We start from the raw sequence: 19,708 nt of genomic DNA, 5'->3' as shown, positions 1-19,708 counted from the left end.
AATCAAGGGACGGTAATGGTTTTGCCCTGTTCATTGATTAAAACTCACAGGCCCGTCCCATAGGCTCAAAACAGCACATATAAAATTTGACTTATTCTGAGTCAGGGCCCTATCCAACTTTCCAGCACCAATGCAGCCATGATAACAGGACACATACTGCATCCTGCATTTGTGGGGGAGTCCCAGAGGCATTTGTTCCCTTACCTCAGGGCTGCATCAGCTCTGGAAAGTTCGACAGGATTGGGCCCTCAGGCAGTTTGTCCATCTGATGCATTGCTGCACACCAGTACAAAGGGGGTAGTTGGAGGGAAGCACTGGGTGCCAGGCTGCAGGGGGTTGTCCAAGAGGCTGCCCCTTTCTTTTTCAAGGAGAAAACTTATTACTTTTCAAAACTTATTTTTCAGTTGTTTATTGGTGTGATTATATATATGGAGTTACAAATTTATGTATAGATCTACAAATATAAATATACAAACGTACAAGTTAGTGTGTGTGTACATGTGGGGAGAGAGGGAGAGAGAGAGAGAGAGAGGCTGACTCACAAAGTCCAACAAAAGAAAAGGCTCCCTGTCTGCGTTTCTTCTCTGGCCATTATTATTATTCATTTCATGTCATGACTACTGAAAATAATTTTGTTATAGGAGGTGCCAAAAATTTATGGGCCCTGGTAGTCACTGGGTGGCAGCATCTCTCCTGGGTGTCAGAGAACATTTTCCAACCATCCCTGGAGACACTGCCAGGTATTGAACTGGGGCCTTTTGCATGCAAAGGGGGGGTTCTGCCATTGAGCAACAGACCCTCCAAAAAAAAAGATAGGGAGGGAAAAGGAAAACAAACCGATTAAGTACCCAAAACATACACCCCCATTGCCCAGAATGGCTCCAAAGGGGAGGGGCCCCTTGCACACTATGGTGAGGCTCTCTGCAAAACTTAGTGCTTTGCACCCCCTCTAGCTACCCCACTGCCCTGCAGCACTCCAGGGTTGCCCTTGCCCAGCTGGTACTCTGCACAGCAAACTAAAGCAACTAGTGCCACCCCCTGGCCATTAAATATCACACAGTGCACTTCAGAGCTGTTCAGGAGAAACTCCGTATGTCCAGAGGTATGTAACCTGTTCAGAGGTTAGCTGAAATGAAGTCAAAGCAGCTGAGCCCTCAAGAACAGGCCTGAAGGCAAAGCACAAATTCTGATCTCTGCTCCTTTGCAACGCAGCAAACACATGGTGTGTGTGGGGAGGAAATCAACAGGCGTCAACTTCACATGTGTCAAACGTAGGGCTGCAGGCAACAGTGATCCACTAAGCCAACCCTTGGCAAAGCTCCAAGCACAGGGCAGGCCATCCACGAGGCCACCCAAGGCAGTGGGTTGCCAAAGTGGTGGACATCTTGTTTCCCCCAGTGCTGACGCTCCTGCTTCCTCAGCTGAGAAAGGAAGCAAACAAAGCAGGAGAGGAAGATGATGGGCTAGAACACCGACCGCTCTCCTCTCCTTCACACTTCCTCTGCTTTTCTCTTCTTTATCAGATCCAGGAAAAGTGGTGGCCGTGATGGTCGACACACTACAGAGTAAGGGGCAGAGATGGGCACTCGACTCTTGGTGCTTTGACTTGAGTTGCTCAAAAATGTGTTTTTGGATAACTTGTGCCTATGTGAATCATGGATGTCGCTGACCCCGACTCGTCTTGTGACTTGGGGCCAGTGACTCTAAGAGTTGGGATTCAAAATGACTCACGTCCCTATCTCAAGACCCGATCTTGTGCATGTGTTCTTGCTTCAATTTTTTTTCACCACCACTAAAAGACCTCACGGGCAATCTGGAAGCCAGCACTGAGAAAGACAGCAGCAGCAGGGTAGGTTGGTTCCAGGAGGTGGAGGCTGGGAGGGCTGAGGAAGGCGTAAGTGTTTTTGGGGGGAGCGGCATAAGATTTGTTTCTCAAAATGACTCATGACTCAACACAAAAATCAACACAGAAGAATTAAAATTTTTCAAGATCGAGTCGCAACAGCCATGCATTATGACTCGCGAGTCGTGGGGTCACTGACTTGGGGTTTGACTTGCATCTTGGACTCATGAAGGCATCTCTGGTAAGGGAGGGGCAAATGCCATATAAGTCTCCAGATTTCCTTTTTAAAAATTTCATTTGACCAATTTCCCTAACCATTTAAAAAATTTGATTGTGAGCCTCTTGGCAATAGAAATAGTCCCATCGAGACCAACTACTATGGGGGGATATATCAGTGGAACAGATTGCTGAAGGGAGGTGGTACATTCCCTGCCTAGAGATCTTCCAGCAGGGACAGGCACCTGCTGGAGATGCTCCAGGAAGACTTCCTGATCCAGACAGGGGGTTGGACTAGAGGATCTTGTAGATCCTTCTGTCTCTATGATTAGAAATGAAGCACTCAACATTTTCCAGGTGTTGTACGTAGATTTTTAAATGGTGCAGGCTCTTTACACACACACACACACACACACACACACACACATTATATATTTATTTCTATACAATAGGCATGGCATGAAAGAAAAAATAACAGTGAGGGGATAGTGCAGGACATTTACTTTAACAACTTGGTGGGCCTGTGAGTTCAGGACACAGTCTGAGTCCTTCCTAGCACCACTGCTTCTCCCCTTTGTAAAGGATGCTCCATCTGGAATTGAAAGGGGGCTCTGCTGCCTTTTCTATAGCTTATCTCTACAAGCACCTTCTGGGTGGAAGCGTCCCCGGAATGTTTCAAGAGCTTGCCAGGAGCTCCCGGTGGCAAGATCAGCAATGGTGGATGAACTTTCCTGAAAGATGGATGGAGACTGCCTGCCTGCCCCCAGTTTTTCTTGCAGCGTGCAGGGAAAGGGGAGCATTGGGTGTGCTATAGTGTGCATTCACAGTTCACATCAAAGCAATCACAGCACTTGTCAAGGCTGGGGCATACACCCTCCAGCAGGGGGTTGGCCAGACTTCAGGTTCCAATCTGTCTCCAGCTTGCTCACCCACCTCCCACTCCTTCTCCCAGATCTCTGCACAAAGCAAGGGGTTCCTCAGCAGACAAGTGGACATACGGAGTTTCTCCTACAAGCAGAAAAGTTTAAATGAAACCCACCAGAAGAGATCAGTGTCCTCTGGAACCACACAGAGTACAAAAATAGGGAAAGCAGGAAGGTGCTGCCATCTTCTGGCTTCTGAAAGGTTTGCATTGAAAGTTTTTCAAGGACTTCTGGCAAAACTTGTGAGAACACAACCAGACTGAAGTTGCTGGCTGTGTTGCAAAACACTGGTGCTGCTGTTCCTTAAAAGAGGCTGCACTGCTGGATCAGGTCCACCAAGCCCAGCATCTGAGAAGTGCAGACGCAGGGCAGGAAGGTGACAGCCCTTCTCCCTCTTGCTTCCTGGCAGCTGGTAGTTAAAAAGACCACCAGCTGCCAGGAATAGGAAGGTTTAATTTAACTCTTGCAACCAAGAGCAGACAGCAGGCCTCTCCTCCCCCATGAATCTGTCCAAACCTCTTTTGAAGTCATTCAAAGCAGGGGCAATTTTCATATGTATATTTGTGAGTTGCGCAGAGCAGTTGCAGAGCACATGGGTTGCGAGAGCTTGCACACCTCACGCAGTGGCGGCACTTTTCAAAGGACTCCGGTTGGGAGGCTCTGCATCACCTACCTCCCCCCCCCCCCCCCACTGCATGGCCCTGTATCATAGTTTTGTCAGGTCTGGAAGAGGGAGGCGAGAGGCGGGATTCAAGGTACGAGCAACCCATATTATTCGGTGCAATCAGGATGACCATATGTCTTAACCAAAAAAGAGGAGAAGGTACCCCAAAATGTAGGACAGCCATAGGGCATGACAAAATAAAAGCTAGAAACACTCGTATTGATTTCATGTGCTTAACTTAAACACTATTATTTATTAAATTTAAAACTATATTACACATAATTAATTCAAGAAGGCTCTATGCTGCCTGCAGGGGCCCACTCACAGGAAAAGGAGGACATTTAAGTTCTTTTCCAGAACACAAGGCTAAAAAGAGGACATGCCCTGGAAAAAGAGGACGTGTGGTCACCCTGGCCATGCAATTGAATGACGCTAAAGCATTAATTGTGCACAGTTTTAAAAGCCTGCTCTTTCACTGTGTACAGCACCAGGCTGAAAAGAAACAGGCTGGTTCTCTGGATCAGAGGTGTCACTATGATTTGTGTCACCCGGTGTAGGCCAGTGCATCACTCCCATGATGGACCTTCTCCCATGCAGCGGGCAGGGCACTGCTCTGGGTGGTGGGCATGATGAGGAACTCTGCTGATCCCTGCCCCTGCTGATTTTTGGGAATAGATTTCAACACAATTTGTTCCATTGCATTCTGCATGAAATTATGCATCAAATGATATATAACATGATGGTATTTGGAAAAACCCAAGAATTTAAGAAATTTTTGGCCAGTAGTGGTATCACCCACCCCCGTTCATGTCATCCGGTGTGGCCCTCACCCCCCAGCAATGCCACGGTTTTGGATAGCTAATGAAGATGGCAGAAGGGAGATACAGAATGGCACAAGAGGTCAGGAGACTAAGTAGGGCAGGAACGACATGGGACAGGAAGTAGACAGAATTAGTGACTTCTTAAAAAGTTAACTGATGCAAGGTTTCCTTTTCAATCTGGAATAGCTCAGCATGTTTTCAAGCCTTGTTTACTGAGAGGCTTAGTGAGGGCAGAAGCCCAGGCAGACAATACCACCAGTTTTGCAAGAACAGTCTGGCAGCCTAACCAATCAAAACACATTGCAGCTCTGAAGACACAGCTGGTGAGGATTAGAAAGTTGTCCTGAACTTGCACTACCACATGGAGCTGCTGAACTGTGGAAAGGTTCCCTTCGGAAGGTGGTTGCTTCCCTTTCACAGGAATGGCTTGGAGTGACACAAGATAAGGTGCTCCCAGGGCACAGACCCCATCCTTGAAAAGCCCTTGCCAGGGGAGCTTCCCATCTTCATTCAGCCAGGCTTTGCAGATGCATTTCACCAGGCATTCTTGTCTAGGGACATAAAGGTGGTAGAGTTTTAATTTGCATTTCTTTTACAGGGTTTTCAAAATGGTGTTTTTTCTAAAGGTGCTGCTGGTTGCCCCTTCAGGGTCTCCCCTGAAGCAAGAGGCCTGGGTACATCAGTGCCTTCCGGACCAGTGGGTGTGGTTACCACCTGGATGAATGCTGCATTTGGCTCAGGGGATGTGCTTTGCATGCACAGAGGGGGACAAATCAAGAAAACCACACAGCAGCTCAAAATGTGACCACGTGTCCCGATATGCAAGTAAGTGCTTACAGTAATGGTTCAACTCTGCTTGGGGATGGGGTAGGCCAAATGACCACTACAATGTCCGAATCCTGTCAACAGAACATGGTATGCCTCACTGGCCTGGGCAGTTTGCTGTAATGAAAATGACCCAAACATCCACATGCTCCTCACTGGTCATAACAGCATCAAAATAGGACAGTTGAGTTTTGCAGAGTCCTTATCCAGGAGGATCTTCTATGTATACAGAAAAATGGTGCACTCCAAGGCTAGGTGTAGATCCCTGCGTTCTCAAGACCCTCCTGGTGAAAACCGGTACACTTCAGAACTGCATGTCCATCTCCCCAGTGTGTATGATCTGAATGGGCAGCTGCGTTTTGAGAAGACTTGCATGCCAAAATTGCCTGCATGTTTTGTTCCACACACTGGGGTAAGAGGCAGGGCATGTTTCATTATTGCTTGCACTACTTTCAAGCATGTCCAGGTGCCAGTCTGGGAACGGCTCTGCACTAGGACCTTAGGAACTCATGGCCACTGAAGAAGTGCCATCTTCCTTTTGGATAGAAAATAGAAGAGTGCGGCATTCATGCTCACTACAGCAAGGGATTAGGAATCCCCCCACCCAATTTAGATGAGTAAAATATAAGCTGTCATAAGCAGAGGCCTGGCTTGCCACAAGGTGGCATTTTCCACACAATCGATGGCAACAAAGCTGAAGGAAGCTACTGGATGGTGTAGCCTGTTTTGGGGTACAAGATCAGGAGAGATGACTTTTTCCAAAGCATTTTAGCCTGCCTTGCTTGGACTTGCCACAGTACACAGAAATTTAACAGATGGAGGAACAGCTTTGCTGGTTAGCAAAGACAAGAGTTCCAGCGCACCCTGTTCCTACAAATCTAAAAAGCAATTATAGTTAGGCAATTTAGATTATCTTAAGGAGACCCAACACGAACCTACTTGGGGCCTTTTCCTTTATACAAATGAGAACTGACATGCTCTACATGCCAAATCCTACAAATTTCAGGTTAGGAAGTGACCTTGGCCTGTATGTGACTGAATGGCGAGATACGTAGGAGTAAATAAAAGAAATGAAGCCCTGGAGCATGTCCAGCAAAGCCACAGATGCGCAGGGGCACCAACGGTCCATTACCCCTCAGAGCCGAACATTACTGCTGGGTCCACAAGAACCAACTGGTTCTATAGATTGAGTGGGTGGGGGAGGGAACGCCCTGCACCATCAGCTGGGACTTTCTCTAACCATTCCCTTTCCTTGGCTCTTCCAGCCCATTCTGTGGTGCTCAGCTTCCCCTAGCGGGCTGCAAGGCAGCCTGCAGCTAGCAAATTTTTCTCTAGAGGAGACAAAGAAGCAGGCACAGAACAAAGGATGTGTGTGAGAGCAGGAAGAGAGACGGCAGCAACAGCCTGGGTGGGTTGGAAGGGATCTCCTCCTTTTTGTACAAGATTGATTTATTAACTATGATACATATCACGTAAGGCCTTTTAAGTTTTTACACCATTCCCATTGAGACACATACAATACTCTGTAGCAAATACATGATTTTTTTTTCTTCTTCTTTTAAACTCAGCAGAAAAAGGGCTTTTTTGTTTGCCCAGAGCTTTCAACATTATCATGCACTAATTGGATTGGCCTGGGGGAAAAACCCACGAATTGTTAAAAATGTCCGTAAAAGAAGCATAAAAAGGAATATATTCTATCACCAATAACTAAAAGGAAGTTGTTAGGCTCCTAAGAGTACAGAGAAATAACCATTATACTTTTCTTTACATAACAGATTTTTCAATTTTTTTTTTTTTTTTTTGCTCGCTTCTGTGGAAAAAAGTTGTTTGGGCACAAACTTCAGCTTGGAACTACTAACACATTTTTTAAAATCACCATTAATATCCTTTCTTTGTTTTCAACTCAAAAAAGAATTGTTAATTCAACATATATAGAGATCATTTTACATGTGAAAATACAAGTACCGGGAAGAAAAAAATATATATATAAGCTGAATGCCGAACTAAATTCAACTTTTCAGGACAAGGTTTATTCCCATACAATTTGAAAGACAGATGGGGCTTTATTAAACATACACATGGGATAAAAATTAAGCTTTTATTTAAAAACAATAACTTATGGCCTGCCTTAAACTACACTTAAAATACAATATTTCTATCGTATTTCCATTTCACAAATAAAAAGAGGGGTGGTTAAACCTAAGAGTAAGAGCTAGGAGCTATTACACTGGCAGCGCTGGATGTTCCCCCCCAAACCAAACCTCTACAGAAGACTAACCACAGCTGCAGGTGAGACAGATGGACAAACCTAGTGGGTGGTCCCAGTTTAGCCTGGGGGGGCCACAAGACCTGCCCTACTGGCTAGTGATGGGACCCGAGGAGAAACCCAAACTGGCTGTAGAAAAGTCGAACTTTGAAGGCCAGTTGCAGGGTCACCAACATTAATGACAAATTATCCAATTAAGAACTTTAAAAAAAGAGCCACTAACAACTGCCCAGCAGGGTTCCTTTTTAAAGAACTTAAAAGAGAACTCACACTTGTAAGTCAGCAGATAAACTGTGAGAACTGGGCAGAAGCCTGAAGTGCCAGCTTGCCAGCCTGGAAATGTTTGCCATGTTCAACCACAAGGCAGGTGGGGCTGTTTTAGAGGCAAGCGATCGGTGGGAGGGAGCCTGCAGCGGCAATTCAGTTGAGAACCCTCACAGGACAGCAAGGTCCAGTGATCCTCCAGGGAGAGACAGAGAGAGATGACGGGGCAGTCTTTTCCCCAGGGAACGCGAACTGCCAAGACAGGTCTGACTGGGCTTCTGAGCAACACTACCCCATCCATGCAAAGTGAGACTCTGAAAAGATGTGGTGACAAAAGAATGACACAGGGCAGTGTTAGGCAGCCCCCAGCTGACAGATGCAAGAGGAAGCTAGGACTTCACTCAGGACCCGGAGGTCTGGGCACGTTACACTCAGTTTATTCTTCACCCCTGCTTGCTAGACATCCCCAAGTCCACACATGCTTCTCCAACTCAGGACTGTGTCCTCAGCTGTGGAAAAGCCAGAGAATATTAGCACTGCTGCAGAAAAGCAACAAGATGATGGCACAACATGGGAATGGCACACCTAGGCATGCAGAAGGACTGGGGAGGAGATAAACTCCTTTAAGCGAACCATGACTGGTCTCAAAAGAGCTCCTGGCAACCAGATTTAGGTAGTTTGATTGTCCCTCCTTGGAGAGAGGGGGGGAGATTTAGTCAGCTCTAGAAGCTACTCACGTGGAGAGGAGGAATGGCAATGGCCAATGCAAACAGCCACAGAGATCTGCAGAGGTGGGCTGGTCCTTTCTTTCCCACCAAAGAACTGTCGTTTATTGGGAACTACGAAGAACTCGGAAACCTCTCCCTGCTGGACTGGCAACCAACCTGACACCTCAAATGGAATTTGGAAGGGAAAATCCCAGAGGATTCCCCACTATTTTCTTAAAAACTCAAGGTACACATTTTCCGTCCTTCACACAAAGCAGGCTTCCTCAGATTGCAGCCTTGGGAAAACCACGCAGGATCAGGTCTGACCAGAATGCCTTCTAGGCACACACCTCTCTTTAAGCACAGCAAATGAGGACAGATTCAGAAGGCCACAGACCGGCAACTGGAGGGCACCAACCAGCACCCGGCAAAGTGAGGCTTCTTTCCTCCTAGCGAAGGTGATCACCTGACTGGGAGCTGCTACTTCACTTCATGCAGAGATGTCAACAAGCAATTCACTCAAATTACCACCAGCAAGAAATATAATCAGCTTGTGGGGCACAATTCACAGTGTAGCAGGCAGACAAGTGAACTGAGAGGTCTTGACACAACTCTAATGACCAAACACCTTCAAGTCAGACTAACATGGAAGATTGCCCTCAAACCAAATAGTGAAAGGGGGGGGGGTTTAGAGAGAGACCTCCAGCATGACCCATGGAGAAGGCACAGAAACACACTTCATATATTCAACAGCTGCCACCCAATTCCTGGTCAAAAGTGACACTGCCAGCCTAGGGAGTCTGGGGAGGAACCACAGAGCTCCCCAACGCAAGAAGTAAGGACAGATGAAGCAGCCTGTGTCTTGGCCAAGCTGAATGTCAGCGAGGAAACCCTTTCCAGTCCTTCCCCCCTCTGGGATTTCTCTTTAAGTGCAGCTATTCTCAACCTGGTGTGCCACAGGAGTTTGGGGGTGGGTCATTTGACAGTAGGGCTATTGGGGGATGTGAGCTCTCCACCAGCAGAGCCAATTGTAAAAAAAACTGATGGTGCGCCTTGACCATTTTAGCACCTTGTCAGTGTACCACGAGATGAAAACTGTTGAAAATCACTGCTTTAGTGTTATGCATGTATACTTTGAGAAAGGAAGGATAGTTCTTTTGTTCTTTTAGAAGACTCAATTAAAAAAAACAACTCCAGTATTTACAAATAATCTTTTGACACATGAAAAAACAGAACTTGCGAGGAATGCTTGCAGGAGATCCTTCCAAGCACACAATCCTGCCACTTTTCAATGTGATTCTTAAAATAAATCCAGCTTATTATAGGAGAGAAGTCAGTCTGCTGAAGACGGGGGTCTGTCAGCCAGAAGGAAGGAAGAAGCAAGGAGGCATTTCAAATCTCACTCGGGCATCCCCAAAGTGCTAAAACAGCGATCTAACCACAGGTCCAGTTTTAAAGTGCGAAGACAGAGAAGGGGTGGCACATGGGCAGCTTCCTTTTGTCCTCCCAATGGTACCATGGAAGCTCCTGCTGAAAACTACCCTGCTAATGAGAATAAGCAGACCTTCCTCACCCACCCCCAGAGCAGTCTACTGGGCACAGCTGCTGCACAACCACCATTCATTTCAATGGCACTTGTACAGGGAATATAGACTGGTTATCCCTCTAAGGGTAGGGATAGGCAACCTGGCCCGTAGTTCCAAAAAGATATCTCCACCCGGCCTGCGGCAATGCTAAAAAAGAATTCAAGTTTGCCATTCTCTCTCTGTAAGGCTTACAGTGTAGGCAGACCAAGGGCAGCAGAATCACCCTCTGCCTGGGCCTGTGTCTCTCAGCACTGTGCCCATCTCTTTTTTTCTGTGGCCTGATTGGGAGCTTTGCAGATGTGCATCAAACAAGCATGTGCTTTTACTACTGACAGACCCAATGTCTGGCCTCCATGTGGAAGAAGGTTGCCAACCACTTCCCTAGTGGTTTACTCCTTAACTCTCTCTGGCACAGGAACGGCACACAAGGTGCACAGAAACAAGCAGAGGTCATGCAGTTGCCAAGTCAGGTGCACTGCATGCCCACCGCTCAGGCCCTGGCTTGCACGAGAAAAGAAAAGGCTACAGGCTTGAGAACTGTTGGGAATACACAGCAGCTGCAGGTGTGGTCAAAGGAAAGTGGCAACAAACAGTGTGCTGTGCCAGGGCACACTAGTGGCATACATACCTGTGCAAGCGCGTGCACACAGCATGAAGACAGAGGTTGGGAGAGGAGTGGGCACAAGCAGCTCAGGTGCTGGGCCAGCAACAGAATGCGAAGACAGTCTATGCACGGCACTTGTGACATGCTGGACATTTTCAGTGCTGCTGACAATGCAGCCACTCCCAGCACATTTATATTTTGTTCCAAGGCTTTGAGAGCCGACCCTCCTCTGGCTTGGTCACTCCCCTGATCGACCTTGCTCACAGTGAGGAGCAGAGATTCACGCAATGAGTAACCCAGGGAAGGATGAGCACAGAAAGAATTCCTCAACACCAGCCAAGCCACCTACAGGATGAAGCTGATGCCACTAGAAACAAAAAGTGGGGGAAGGGGTTTTTTTAAGTATCTCTTCCTAAACATGTACTTTCAGTCAGGTTCTTGGTTCTCTCAAACCATAACAGACACTCCAGAAGACCAAAGAACACCACAGCGGAGGCAGCAGCAGCACCTGAAAATATTTGGGGGGCACAGAAGAGGAATAGTGTTCTTGGGAGAGGACAAACTTCATCCCATGCTAGATTTTTGGAAGAAAATGACCTATCTCACATTAATGGTCCCATCCTAAAAATAATGGAAGTGAGCCCATGGGGAACTCTTCTTTCTAATGATGCTCGTCATAACCATATGAATGAACAACTGAGAAAAGCACTGTGCTGGTGAAGAGTGCTTTTGCGACACCACAGCAATGGTCTAGCAATGGAGGAACTGGGGAGGTTCATGCTCCCCCCCCACATTGCCTAGGAATGGAGGTGCCAAAACAGCTCTGGTGACACTCTTCATCTCTCCCAACTCGGGGTCTGGGGAGGGGGATTTAAAATATTACACAGTCCTGCACTTGCTGCAATTTCATCCCTGCATCATGTTTTATGCTTCAACACACTTCCATTGCCACCATTTTTTATGAAGCCGTAACTCTGTTCCCATCACTGTCATCCAACCCCCACGCCTGCACCCACACATACACACCCACACATAGTGTTTGTCAACATAGTGTTTCAAAGGAATCAAAACCCAAGTTGGACAGGAAAACAGTGGCCGTGTCTACAGAACAGGCCTGCGCTCGCCTGCCTGTTAAGTGCTAACACCAATATTCTGTTTGACAGGGAGCGAGGGGAGAGATATGTCATGATTTCTCGGGTGAAGAACACAGCAGGACCAGCCAGAACACGCCTCAGCTGCCTCCACCTACCCAAGGACCCTCTGCCATGCACAAGTTTCCACTCAAGTAAACAGGAGACATTGTCCCGCCCTTCTTTGCCAGCCTAAGAACAACTCAATCAGTAGATGGTGGGAACTTTCTGTTTTCTACAGTTTTTTGTGTATTTCTTCCCACTCTGATGGGCCACTACGCAAAAGTCAAGAGAAAGTTACATTCTGGCCTTGCCAAAACATTAAAAAAAGCCTTCCAGATGTGTTGGTCCAGACCGTCAGAGCAGGTATGCTGGGATGGTGTGAGTTGGTCTAAGTTGAAGTTGTGGTCCCCTCAAAACTGGCAAGTTCTCCAGGAGTGTCAGACAGGCTCCGGTTACGGTTCATGGAATGTGTTGGGGGTGGGCTCCATATCCTGCCAGGCTCTGTTCATGCACAGGCTAACATGGGGAGGAGAGGGAGGGATTCCAACACACTCATTCAAAGCCACTGATCTGAGCTCCACCAGCTGAACCTGGCAGTGTCCACACAAGTCTGAGTAAGAACAGATCGTAACCGGACAGCTTCCAAGAGGTCTCAACCTTCTCCCCACCCCTCAGAGAAATATCCAATGTCATCCTTGAGCGAGCTGGCCCTCCTGTGCCAGGTGCCAAGAAGACTCCACGTGGTTTGATGCTCCAAACTTGCTCCTGCTCAATCAAGCCAAAACTTGCAGTCAGGTGGTACGGGTGGGAAAGAGGCCAAGAGGCATTGGGATCGAGTTTCCAATCTGCTCCATGTGCAAGAACAGAGGCAGACCTCCGTTTCCTGCTGTGATTCACAGTGTGTGCTGCTCTGCTTGAAGCTGGGGTGGGAGAAGAGGCTGGAGAGGAGACTGGGGTGATGGAGGAGGAGTCTGTGGAGGGGAGGGCTGGGCCATCACCGGCGTGGAGGACAGGAAAGGCGTGCTGGCAGGAACGGTGGAGGGAGAGCTGGGCATGGCGCCAGGGGGCTCGAGGATGGGCCGATTGCAGAAAAAGAAGTGGCACTGCTGGATGAAGAGTTCTATGATTGTCTGATAAATACGAGTGGCAGTGAGAGCATCCATGGTGCTGAAGTCGGGTCTCATCAAGGTGGGCCAGAAGCAGATGGAGAGGTTCTCGCTTGTCATCAGATTGACTTTGCTGTTGTGGCTCACCCTGCAAGACAGAGGTACACTGTCACATCAGGTTAGCATGATATGCTCACAACTCTGGGGAAGAAACAAGACCCTCCTTGGAACAGACTCAGGGCAGTACAGTGACACATTTGTGCACAAGTGGAAAGCACACACCATGCTTCCCAACAGGAGCCTGCACGACAGGACTCTGGTTGGTTATTTGGATACCTCCACCCATACACATGGCACCTGACCAAATGAGACGACAGGCCCCTACTCTGATGAAGACATAGGAAGGAGGAGGTGGCAAACCAAGGGCGAACTCGCAGTTTCTGCAAGGACACAGCCTTGGGCCGAATTACAAAAGACACAGAGAACCAGGCAGTTGTTGCACAGACATCAACGGGGAAAGTGGCAGGCTACCCCTGCCCCAGTGCAACCTGCCATCTTGGGGCCATCACTGTGCATCTGGACCCTGCTGGGACTCTTGGCTTCACAGTGTTGTTTCTTTATCATGTGACACACGTGCAGTAAGCTAACAAAGCACAACAGTGAAGACTGCCACTGGAAGCCAGGAGGGACCACTACAGAGGTGGTGGAGAAGAGGCAGGGACTGGATGTTATTTACCTGTGAAGTGTTTCTGCAGATACGGCCGTAACCATAACAACAAGCCACACCCCCCACCATGCTCTGCAGATAAAACACTCTCCCCATAGAGAAAGTACCCATGCAGTCCATCAACAGTGGTCATGGCATTATCTGCTCATGCAGAATCTCCAAAATGGAAAATGCCAGGATAGGGCTTGGGTGGAGACTCCAACTAAAACTTGGGTGTGGTTCAAAGCCTGCCTGTTGGCTAACAGGGACATCAACATTTATGAATGGAGCACTCCAGAGCAATACATCTGAAACAGACGCACACCTATGCAAGAGCAAAGAAAAAGGCATCCTGCTGGCATTTTGTTTTTGTAAACTGTGAGACTGTCAAAGTAATACAGAGAACACATTTCCCAGTGTTTCCAGACTACTGTAATCTGGATTAGTGGCTGTGAGAACAGAACCAAAAGGGATGGTGATAATTTGGACTCCTTAAGTGATAACATAACAGTCCAGCCCTGCAAATATGACCCTCCAGCAAGCACAAATGCCCTATGGCCAAGGCTAATAGAACTAGGGAGATGGCAGACCCAACACAACCTCTGCTGGAGTATAGCTGCCAATTGTTGGACTAGCAGAATTCACCATGCCTAATGAGACCCCTGATAAACGTGGGCTGGCTTAATTGGAAGAAACGCCAGGGAAAGGATTCACTCCAGGCAGGCTCCCCTGCCCTATTGTGACTGTGAAACGAGCCTACATTAGCTGTACACGTCTCCAGTGCTCATTAGGAAGCAACTGCTAAAAAGTGAGGAGACAACCCCCACTTCCCTCATTTGCATCTCAGAGGGTGGAAGGAACATGCCTCAAACGTACTTGTTCAAATGAGAGATAACGTATTTGAAGACCTCATGATTCTCCTTGGGAAATTTCTTCAGCACCTCTTTAAGGGCATGTAACTTCTGCTCTCTGTCGTTGATTTCTGTTTAAGGGAGGAAAAAGAACCATAGTTTAGACTTTTAAAGAAGCAAGTGGCCCTCGGCTGTCCAAACACAACCTGAGAAACCCACAACTCTGCAGCTACAATGAGCTGCTACTCGAGGAGTAAAATGCACTGATAAAAACCCCACAGGACTTCCCCCAAAAGGTAACCAAAGTATCTGAGAATGTTATTCAGACAAGGGAGTCATCTGTTAATGAACACAAAGAGCAAACACAGACCATTTGTCAAGCGATGAGGGCTTCGTGCTGGAGGATCACAGCTAATTTGCAAGCAATTAAAATAATTTTGCTATTATTTTATCACCACCATGACAGGTGTCAAATTGCACTGCGTGTACAAGTTGCATTTATTCTGCAACAGTCGCACTTTGCCACTGTCATCCTCAAATATTAAGGGCCCAAATGTGAGGAGGAACCAAGTTTTGATACATAGGTGGAAGCTACAATGAAACTGCTTCGACCCAAAGCACTAAAAGCAGGGTGAACTGGTGGAGAAAGGGAGACAGAGCATAGTTCCCCCACAATCTCAATGTAGCCATGGCAGGGAAAAGATGCTCCACTAGTGAACCACACTGCAAAGCCACCTCCAAGTTCCAACAACTCGGACAATGTCAAAAGCTAAATTCAAAAATGGACGGAAGTGGGATTTCAGGTCCCAGACATCATCACAGTGCAGAATTCCTGGGGAGGGAATGCAACGTGGGAGCAGCCACTTCCCAGAACAAATGGGACTGCACAGCAGGCAGGAAGTGGTGTGGAATCAGTTTGGCCAACTTATTTCAAAGAGTGTTAAAATGCTGAACATGTCTTGAGGGGGGGACTGAACAGGGCAGGAACACTGCTTTCCGCCATATGGAATCATGGAGCCTGAAGATAACGAAGAGTCATGCTAACATGATGTGTGGAATATTAATGCACAGAAGCTTCATGTTGATTTATGGCACAGTCATCGAAGAACAAGATTCCAATCAACAAGTTCTATAAAGTTTCCCAAACAAGAAGTTTTCTGAAGGAGGGGAGACACCGGACATTAATTACGTCCACAAGCTCCTCCCACCACCACATTCCACGTGACTGCCTATCTGGGCATGCCTCCCTGTACAAAGACGGACACTTGAGTGCTCACAACACTCAATTTCTCCACAATGAAAGAAGCAACAATCTGAGAAAAGACATGTGGACTGTGTGCAGCAAGGGCACATTTGTGAGCAAAGGCCTGAAGTGGAATGCAACATCCACATAGCCCCATCATCACCAGTTTCTTTGAACAACTGGTCACCATTTCTCTGGGAGAGCTCAACCAGTCATACGAGGCTTCCTTGCTTTACCTCTCACCTACGCTGCATCTTCCAAATACAGTATCTGTTAATCTCAGGATCTCCTTTGCTGCAAAATGTCTACACGTAAAAGGCAGTTCAAAGACTTCTTCCCCCAAACCACGCCAACATGCACATTAAGGGCACCAAACTGGCTTATGCTAGAAGTTTAATGTATTCTGCTGTTCAATGTTGCTTAAAGCAGCTGAAGTTAGGCTTCTACTCATTTCAAAGTGCATGGAACTTCCTAGTGGATTGGACTTATGGCTCACACCTGCCCCATGGCAGCCCAAAATTCACTGCCTGAGGCAGCCTCCTCACCTTGCCTCCAAGACCACTGCATTTGCTGGAAACAGCTTGCTCAGAGCTATGATTGCTGAACATGTCTTCATTCAGTACAACTCCCAGGAACAAATATATACTTTTAGAAAATTGTGGCACACTAGAATCATCTGATTTTTCTTACCAAGATTGCATAGCATGTTTTTTTTAAAAAGATTATAACCCAGAAGATGCCAACTCAGCAACTCTCACACACAATGGAATTGTCTTCTGTCCTGCCTTCTCTTCTAGCTCTAGATGGTGCAATCGAAAGATTCAAATCTGTTCACTGAACCCCTTCAGAAACAAACGTTTTCTTCACAATAAAAATATTTTACACAGACCTATCAGAAGGAGTGACTAAGGGCCCAATCCTATCCAACTTTCCAGCAGTGGTGCAGCTGCAATGCAGCCCTGAGATAGGGAGACAAATGTTCTCATACCTTGAGGAGGATTCTGTGACTGCCTCCCCACCACAGGATGCAGTGCACGCCCCATTGGCACAGCTGCACCGGCACTGGAAAATTGGATAGGATTTGGCCCTAAGGCTGTGCTGAGGAGAGAACTGCATCAATGCTAAAGCTGATCTGTGGCTTTTCTGAGCACAGACTTGTGCATGTAACTCTAAAAGGACCTGTGGCACATGCTTCTGGAACAGGGACATGCATGACAACTGTTCTATTTCATTCTTTATTAAGCCATGCCTACCTACAGCAGTAGAATCCAAAAGTCAACCCACTGTTTTTAAGACTTGGCAGCATCTCCCTAAACCAAATTAGGTAATAGCTTGAGGGGCTCACAGGGAAGCCTGAAGTAAAACAAAATCTTAATGTTTCTGTAGTTTCAGATTTGAATGTGACTGAGCAGCACTAAGCAGCTTGCATAGACAAGAATGCAGGCAATAAGGCCTGGGGGGTTCAGGCACCTATAAGAATATTGCATCACATACTACAGACCCTAAAGAACATAAAGAAAGGAGAGCAAAGCATTTTAAAAGACAGAAAAAGAGTTCACAATCAATTCCTAATTCTCTTGCTAAAAGCCATGCAGTACGCTGGCAACATACCAGACAAGGAGATAGGGAATACAGGTCTGCTCAGAATCTGGCTGCCATGAATGCAAGTTCCCCAACAGGAGAAAAGTCAAATCCTTCACTAAGGAGATAATGCTTTAAAAGGTTGTCCACAGCGCTAGGAATAAAGGTTTTGAACTCTGACTAATGCATACTCACTATGAGCCTCCACCAGTTCATTCTGCATGTTGTACGGCACCAGGGGATCCGGCAGTTCGGAGAAAAAGCTCTTCATGGCTCCAGCTACAGCATTCACGGTGAAGTCCTTCTCTGCAAGGTCGAGATTGTGGTCTACAAAGAAAAGATTCAAAGGTGACACCTGGCCAATCAGGGCTAGCAGGCTGTCACATGATGACAGATCACATGCACAAGATCCTGGCTGAAACTTCAGGTATTGTTACCAGAACCAAATTTAACAATTTACATCCTCTCTCCACCACCAAGGTCTCAAAGGCTGCTTACACACATGTCTGAATGAAGTCCAGCAGGGGCTTCCAAATGTAGATCTTCCACCTCCCCATCAAGCAAGGAACTCACCCAGTGCCTGACTGTTTACCCACAAGGACCCGCATCAGTGGGCTAATGCACTCTAGCAAAGTACCAGTGGTGGAAGCAGGAAAAGAGAAAGAGCAAGCCCATCCCTGAGGCACACCCCTCACCCCCTGGCTCAAGTAATCCGGAGCAGATATGGTCAGGGCTGCCTACGTCATATAGTTCTTCCCACAGACATATCAGTGACTGAAGGGGATGTTCCTTGTCATTGATAGACGTACTTACTGAAGAATTGCATCAACTATCATAACACAACATCCTACATGTTGAGTGGTGGTATATTTAGAATTTTTAGCATATGGGGACCCACTGCACAGCAATTCAGATGCTGCTGCTGAAATGAATGAGAGAACAACATTTAACCACTTTCAGAAGTCAAATTTGCAACCTGAGAGGTTTATTCCAAGTGCTAGCAATTATTTTAATAGAGCTCAGACAGAATATGAATTTCTGACTTTACAGTGGGGAGATCAGACCCAAAGCTCTTTCACCACATCCCAAGAAACAGCTTTACCTTGATCAAATTGCCGCTGCAAACTCTCCATTTCAGACTTGTTTCCACTAACCCGGTAGATTCCCTCAGTACTTAACCCTGATGAAAGAAAAAGAAAACAAGCTAGAGCAGAGCTGTAAATCTGAATGTTATATCATCAACAAAAGTAATACCTTGAGGAACTGAGAACACCAGTCTTATATTTGGGGAAAAATTAAGCTGCTGTGTGGCTAACCATGTCACAGAGATTAGGAAAATGTGGTTTTGATGTTTTGTAATTGAAGTTATACTGCTGCTCAATGTGCAAAGGAAAAAAAATCAAAAGATGAGGAAATGCTTCTTCTCTTAGCTACTACAGCTCTCTGAAGTTTTAAACTACTCAAATGAAAAGTACAGCTAGAGTTCTACAAGGAAAAACACAAAGCTAGAACTTGGATCTGCAAAATATCCCCTCCTCTTTCCACTCATAAGAAAGAGTCTTCAGGATGGATTTTAATCACTGTAAGCTGCTGTGGGAGCCCACCTTGGCTGAAAAGTGGGGCATAGAAATAAACATCTCATGCTGGAAATGTCAAGTTCCATGACTAGTCAAAACACAGAGTCCATGCAAGGCTGACTAAAGCATTTTGTAAAGTCCTACACAAAGGAATCAGGGCCACAAATAGTGAAGGGGAATTGTGTTGAACAAAGCAGGCCCCTAACCATGGAAATTACAGCCAGGTAGGTGCTTTTGGGCTTCCCAACCTGTATTAGAAACCACCATTTTAAATTTTACAACTTCAGAGCTAAAAACTGTTTTCTCTCTCCCCCCCCCCATGGCCTGCTAAGTTCCATATGAGATACATGATCCATTTGGTTTTGTTTGCCCCAGACAAATGCCTGCATGCAGAGTCACCTGCTGAAATGTACTGCTGTCATATGGAGGAACATGCTAAGTCATCTTATTAGCTCAGTGTGGTCTACTCTCCAGGCCCCCAAAAGAGAAGAGTCTTCACCAACCCTGCAACCCATGATCCTTTTAAACTGCTGCTAGAGACTGTATCTGCTGGGTATGCAATGTGTATGTAATGTAGTATGCAATGTGCACTCTCTCCCTACAGTCCTTTCACAAGTGCTTTTGAGTTGGTTAAAACAAGCTATGAATCAGGAGAGTCCCCAGTTCAAAAACCTGATCCAGGCCAGAAGCTCACTTGGTGGCTTCTAGTGAGTGGTTTTGTCCTCCACAGTATTCACATCTCCCTGCGTGTAGACTCAGATGAGACTACAGCACATGAAGGGCTCCAGACAC

The 19,708-nt window shown here is 46.8% G+C and overlaps 1 protein-coding gene across 1 annotated transcript in view; it reads right to left on the bottom strand.

Moving 5' to 3' along the window:
• Window positions 1-6,723: 6,723 nt before the first annotated feature.
• Window positions 6,724-19,708, bottom strand: part of ARHGAP35 (Rho GTPase activating protein 35) — a 78,758-nt gene continuing 65,773 nt past the window's right edge. Inside the window, exons 4-7 of the mRNA XM_066638403.1 lie at window positions 18,442-18,519; window positions 17,535-17,666; window positions 14,541-14,646; window positions 6,724-13,106 (exon numbers count right to left, since the gene is read on the bottom strand). Of these exons, the coding sequence (XP_066494500.1) occupies window positions 12,746-13,106; window positions 14,541-14,646; window positions 17,535-17,666; window positions 18,442-18,519 (677 nt within the window). The 3' untranslated portion in view covers window positions 6,724-12,745. The remainder of the gene's footprint in view (window positions 13,107-14,540; window positions 14,647-17,534; window positions 17,667-18,441; window positions 18,520-19,708) is intronic.

Source organism: Tiliqua scincoides, chromosome 10 (assembly GCF_035046505.1).
Source record: "Tiliqua scincoides isolate rTilSci1 chromosome 10, rTilSci1.hap2, whole genome shotgun sequence".
NCBI classification, from domain to species: Eukaryota; Metazoa; Chordata; class Lepidosauria; order Squamata; family Scincidae; genus Tiliqua; species Tiliqua scincoides.
Note: the sequence above shows the minus strand (reverse complement) of the source record. Positions and strands in the feature narration are given on the sequence as shown.